Source organism: Triticum dicoccoides, unplaced genomic scaffold (genome assembly GCF_002162155.2).
Source record: "Triticum dicoccoides isolate Atlit2015 ecotype Zavitan unplaced genomic scaffold, WEW_v2.0 scaffold74767-1, whole genome shotgun sequence".
Taxonomy (NCBI): Eukaryota; Viridiplantae; Streptophyta; class Magnoliopsida; order Poales; family Poaceae; genus Triticum; species Triticum dicoccoides.
In genome coordinates this window covers 258,838-265,329 of record NW_021296800.1, presented here as the reverse complement: position 1 = coordinate 265,329, position 6,492 = coordinate 258,838, and the positions used below count along the sequence as shown (strand labels likewise).

At 42.7% G+C, this 6,492-nt stretch overlaps 1 protein-coding gene across 1 annotated transcript; it reads right to left on the bottom strand.

The window, feature by feature from the left end:
• Nucleotides 1–2,285: 2,285 nt before the first annotated feature.
• Nucleotides 2,286–4,600, bottom strand: LOC119347733 (probable ribosome-binding factor A, chloroplastic). The gene is made up of 4 exons (XM_037616303.1): nucleotides 4,216–4,600; nucleotides 3,952–4,125; nucleotides 3,084–3,295; nucleotides 2,286–2,681 (listed from the first exon to the last, which is right to left on the bottom strand). The coding sequence occupies exons 1-3, from the start codon at nucleotides 4,522–4,524 to the stop codon at nucleotides 3,140–3,142; spliced, it is 639 nt and encodes a 212-aa protein (XP_037472200.1). The 5' UTR covers nucleotides 4,525–4,600; the 3' UTR covers nucleotides 2,286–2,681; nucleotides 3,084–3,139.
• Between the last annotated feature and the right edge of the window lie 1,892 nt (nucleotides 4,601–6,492).

Here is a 6,492-nt window from a genome sequence, read left to right as displayed (position 1 = left end):
TTCACTTGTTTCTTTTTTTTTATTATTTCCTTTCTGTTTTATTAAATAAAAAAATATTTATGCATTTTATAAAAATGTGTTTACTTCACTATAATTATCTATGCAATATTTGACACGGTCCGAACATTTTTGTTTTAAAGTTTGAAAACTTTGTTTGTTTGCCAAAAATTCAAATTTGAATTCGAATCGTTTTGAACTAACGCGAGATTAGCGACAGTAATGGAGGTGACAAGGCGTCATTAGCAGAGGTTACTGTAGCTTGATTATCCGGGCGTCACACCGCTGGAACCCCATGTTTTCCCTTCGTGGAAGCTCCACTGACTAAGAATTATCTACTCCATCTATTTTTTAAATATAAGCCTTTTAAAGATTCCAATATATTTTTTTGAACACAGATTTCAATATGAACTACAAGCGAAGCAAAATGAGTGAATCCACACTCTAAAATACGTTTATATACGTTCCTATATGGTCCGTATTGAAATCCTTAAAAATGTTTATATTTAAAAACGGGGGGAGTACGATACAAATCCCTCCACCATGTCTCTCACACAAATTCTCTGACATCCATCAAACATCTGACGGCCCATGTTGCATTTTTCTATTTTTCACATGAAGGCCCTGCTTCTATTCCCCGTTGCCCTCGGCCCCGGCCTTCCAGTGGCCTTTCTGCTTTGCAGCAGCACCTCAATCAACATTATCGTTCTTGGGAGCTCTTATTGGACGCTCGCTGCGTTCAACAAAGCGCTGACGCACAGGGGGCGCCGCGACTGGGCCGGCCGAAGCTAGCGAACAGCAGTAGACCTAAAAAACATGTGACGCTTTGTGAGAATCGAAACAAGATCTCCTGTCGCCGAAGAAGTGCCATTACCACTGGAGCTAGCGTACATTGCTTTATATGGAACTGCCCGAAATAATTAAAGAACCAAAACCAGCGACGATATGTTTAAAAAAAATCAAACACTAAACATTTTTTATTGAAAAAACGCGAGCACATTCCAAATTCGTTAACAAATTTTTCAAAACTCACACATTTTCAAAAAACAGGATTTTTTAAACTAATGAACAATTTTTTAAAACACATTTTTCTAAAACTCTTGATTTTTTTTCAAAATTCAAGCATTTATTTAATTCCACAAAATAATGTAACACGAACATATTTTGAACTTCTGGAACAAAATTTGGAAACACGAACATTTTTTCAAACTGGAACATTTCTTTGAAATTCCAGACCACAATTTGGAACGTGATTTTTTTTAAATGGAACTTTTTTTAAACTCCTTAACAAAATTGAAAATAAGAACATATTGAAAATTTCTGAAGAATTAGTGAAACAGGAACATTGTTTTAAACCCTCAAACAACACTTTAAAGCATGAACATTTTTTGAAAGGTGTGATTTTCTTTAAAAAAACGTGAATATTTTTTGAATCTCCCAAACAAATTTGAAACATGAATTTTTTTAAATTTTGCAACAATTTTTGAAATGGACTTATTTATTGAAACCTCCAATTTTGCTGAAAGGTTGTGGAACATTTTTTAAAAGTGAACAATTTTGGACAACAACACTTTAAAGCATGAATATTTTTTAATGTTTGAACAAAATTTTAAATTCAGAACATTTTATGAAATTTTTGAATTTAAGGATAAACAAAAAAGAAACAGAAAAAAGAACAAAAAGGACAAAAGAAACAGGAAAAAGGAAATAATATAAAAAACGAAGAAACAAAAATGAAAAACCAAAAAAGCAATAAAACCAAGACAAAAAACCAAAAACAGGAAGAAAAAAGCAATACAGAAAAATACGAATGGAGGATGGGTCGGCCCACTGCGAAGCGTCGACATTACCACGCAGTGAGGCATCCTATAGGATTTACCATCCTTCTTCGCCCTTTCTCTCGGCCTTCTTCGCCAGCTCATCCATGAGACGGCTAATGCAAGCATCTTCGTCATGCTTGGACGCTATCGGGCACTCCGCGACGTGTGCGGGTGTCATCTGCACAGCCTCCCATGCCGGATTAGTGCGGTGTCAAGCTTGTCCAGGTGGTTCGTCGTGAACACAATGATCCGATCGCCACCTTGTGCCTACCAGAGCCCGTCAATGAAGTCGAGCAAAATATATTGAGGCGCCTGAGCCATTGGATGCACATCGGATGGACGGGAACAAAGTGACTGAAACAAAAAGTTTCTTCAAGCGCCTACCTTATGGTCACCCCCATTATGATAACCAACAAATCATAACGAGTCCATTGAATGTGCAGCTAGCTACTGCCCCTTTCCCCCAAATTGAAGACCCCACACTGCATTTTGAAGAATAGGGCACAAGATTTACAGGACAATGAACAGTCAATGTTACCTACCCGGCTTTGTGCTACAAAACATTTTGAAGGGAGATGTACAAGACAGCTCCCAAACCAAATACAGAATGAAAGGCGCGTGCCTCCATGTTCAATCAGCGACATGAACAGACACAACAGGTGGACATAACAGGGATGGTTAGCATACAGAACAGGATGGACATCAGCGAAACTGTCTCCTATTGAGGGTCAGGTCAGATACTGATCTGGTGAACATGGTACGATCTTATGCCCGATGAATTCGCTTCAGATGTCCTCAGGCTTCAAGCGTTGAGATCCCATGGAGCACTTTGTCGATGAGGTGGACACGGAAACCCTAGGAGAACTGCACGGATAGATAAACACCAATTATAACATTTCTAACGCTTGATAAGTTCTCATCGTCGTGTTGTCACCACATATCACATCTGTCACTTAATGAATTGCAGCAACAAGGTAACATATTATGTGCTACAGGCTGACATTTCCAAAGTGGCACGTTTGATATGCTAAGGACTTGTTGATCTAATCCAGGTTTTCTTTTACAAATTAGTTTTGCTGTAAATTCAGCTAGTGTTCAAGTTATAAACAGATTCTTTTTACTTGCCATCTTTGTTTCTTCTCCGTGACATTTAGTAGCACACAGGAGTATATCCTGATGTGCCTATGCATTGCAAGAGCTAAACCAACACTAAATATTATTGCAAACCTACTGTAGTTGAAGAGCTTGGTCAGGGCAAGAACAGACCTGATGAGCTCTGAAGTTGAACGAATGGTGACTGAGCTTTCAGAAGAAGTAGTGGGCTATTTTACATAAATTATGTCCTCCTCATCTGGTTCATCTCCCTCCCAGTCACCATCTTCTTCTTCTGCTATATCTGAAACTTCCCCATCTTCGTCTTCAGCATTTCCTTCTCTCTGCTCCCTTTCCTCCTTTAGTTTGTCCAGTATCGTAAGAATCTGCAGAGGTGAACCGGTTAGACAAGGATCTCCTGGTACATATGAGAAATATGCAAAAAAATGCTCCATGTAATGATTCTTAGTGGTAATAATACAGACCCTACAGCGGATAAAAATGTCCACTCTATAGGTTCTGAGCTATACAAAAACTGAAGCATTTCCAGCTTTTGAGCTAGTTTCCAGCCCTACAGAGAAGGAAGTTGACATCTAATATAATATCGGATAAAAATAGACAGTGATTATTATCCATATGACAAGCAAATGATGATTCTAATTTTCACCTAAGCTGAACTGCAAATTACGCTGCAAGATGTAAAACAGAGAAGCAAAAATCTACCGCAACTCAAATCGCAGGGGAAGAGAAACATGACCAGTCAAGATAAGTATTCGGTACTACGCTTTACAACAATCGCAGAAGGCGGTCTCAAATAATCACATATGCTCAGACGAATGAGTTTAAAATAACAGTGTCGATAACTCTGGTCTGCAGCAGCAACGATGGTAACAAATAGCAGTCAGTGAATAAGCTACCTAAACTAAGTTAAGTGAACATAAAACTAGTGAAAAATGAAAAACAGGTGAATACTTAAACTCACGGTCATTGTGAAACTAATGGGTTTCTTTGGCAACAAAAGGAAAAAAAAATTGAAGCTTACCCTGCTTCCGCGCTCCATGGACTCGTCTTCGATGAACCGTATCTCGGGCGTGAGGCGCAGCTTCATCCGCTTGCCAATCTGGCTCCTGACGTACTTGGTCTTGTCTTTGAGCCCGGCCATGGCCACCTTCTTCCCCCTCTCGTCCCCGAACACGGACACATACACCTTGCACACCTGCAGACACAGACCGGAGCAGAGACAAGGAGCTCAGCATCCCAGATTGCAGCGCGGCCGCATCGTTTGGAGGGAGGGTCCGGGCGTGACCTGCAGGTCGTTGGAGAGCTCGACGTCGGCGATGGTGGTGAGGGAGGAGAGGTAGCGGTCGGCGCCGAGGGCGGCCTCGGGGAGGACGGCGCGCTGCATCACGGGGTCGCGGGTCAGCATGTCCGCCAGCTCCCGCTGGATCTGCTTCGCCACCATCCGCACCCGCCGCTCCTTGGCCATGCACCGCACCACGCGCAGCGACGTCGACGTCGACGGCGACCACGGCAGCCGCCGCCGCACGGAGACGGGCGCCGCGGCGGCGAGGGCCCGCGGCAGCGGCGGGGACACCAGCGGCCGGCACGGGAACATCCTCGCGGTGGTGGGGGATTTTGCGCCGCGGTGAGGCCGTCGGCCGTCGCTGTGGGGAGTGGGAAGGGGATAGTGTTGAGAATCCAACAATATCTCCCGGCTTGATTTAAAAGAATTTCCAAAATAATGTGCAAATAGTGTATGGTTATAAAAACCCTTTGCTAAGTCCTTTTTCTATTAGAACATTTTTGTATCCATAGGAAATTATGTACTCACACTATTATATGGTTAGATTTTAGCTTCTTGTTGGACGAATTACCCATGGTACTCGTGTCATGAATGGGCGCGGATTCTCTACCTTGCCATGTGCAACGCAGTGAACTACAATGCTCTACCTTTATCCGAGAGACATTGGATCAAAAGTGGGCGGTCCAGATCGGGGCAAAGACTGTAGTGAATGCACTGTAGCGAACGCATTGTTTAACGTTCATGTTCATGTCACTGTTTCGAGTACTGTGGCGACTGTACTGTTGCATCAGATCTGAGCGGTTGGTTCTCGATCCAACAAACGGAAGAAGAGGAAAGGCAGAGGCACTGTAGCTCTCTGCCTTGCCCATGGCACGGTAGAGAATTCACAGCCGTCATGAACAAATGTGTGCCACTGTCATAGTGGTTCTATACTTTATCCGTCGCCAATTGCATGTGGTCCTTGCCTTTCATGATTAAACTTTGATCGTCTGTGCAGATGTAGGGTAAGGAGATGTGAAAGGGTTGTATCATTTTCAGATTACCCCGGGCTGATGGTGTATCAGTTTGTATTGGGTTGTATTTATACCGAGTAAGCGCATAACATAGCAACCAATCCAAACATAATTTAACACTATATGTGACCAGCGTAATTAAAATAAGTAACGAGATCCTAATCCAAACACATTATGAGATGCACATCGGTTCGTATAGACTCAATGGCAATCACGACTCAAAACTATCTAGGCATCATATGTTACATGTCAAGATACACCATTCAACATACACCATCATATGCTACATGTCAAAAATTGACTTTTTTGGGGTACGTATGCTATATTTAAGCCACAAAGTGCATTTATATGCATTCGAACGGAATCATTCAAAACTGAACTTCAAATGCATGAAAATTCTGAAAAAAATGGGATATAAATAATATTTGTGTTCTTTAATCTATGTTTAGGCAGTTCCCAAGAAAATAAAAGGAGTTCCATACATCAGGGTGCCAAGACTCGACCCTGAAATGTAGCTCATTGAATATTTAATACCAAAAAATGCAAACAAAGTCTAGAAAATATGAAACCTAGCATGGTGTCATTATATGACATCAATAGGTTGCGTAAAAACTGCACAAGGTTTAACAAAAGTAGTGATGTACACTGCTTAGAAACCGAACCATATCTCTGTCAGGACCCCGACTCGATGCCACATCGATCTAGCATGTAACACCTCATATCGCTTTGCGGCCTCACGCACGGTATCCCCACGGGTGTCGCCTTACCTTTGCCCGGGACCGTTTGCGCATTTTGGCACACGTACATGATGGTGTCGCTAGCATCCATATGATAAAGAGCCCGGGCTGACATGGCTAGTCGTAAACCCAAAGTGGCACTAACTTACAGGGACAGGCATCCATGACCCAGCATCGAACGTGTCGGTCATCAGCGAGTGAATCCAGGCTGTAGCACTGGGCTAACAGGACTCCGGTGAACCGGGCTGTAGCGGGCTAGCAGGACTCCGGTATTCATCGCGTGACATTTCCCCGAAGGGACAGACACAGGATCGAAGAAGGACACATGCCGGCCTGCCTAAGTGTTCCGGAGCAGTAGCAAGCTACCAGGGCTCAGTGGAAGCACTAGGAGACATTTCCCGGTAAGAGAGGCTACTAAGAATAAACAACTAGATAGTCAGATCCCACACATAGCAATACACATTACACGTACGCATAACATGCAAGTATGTGCTGTACAACATGGCATCACAGCATAACTCAACAACTCA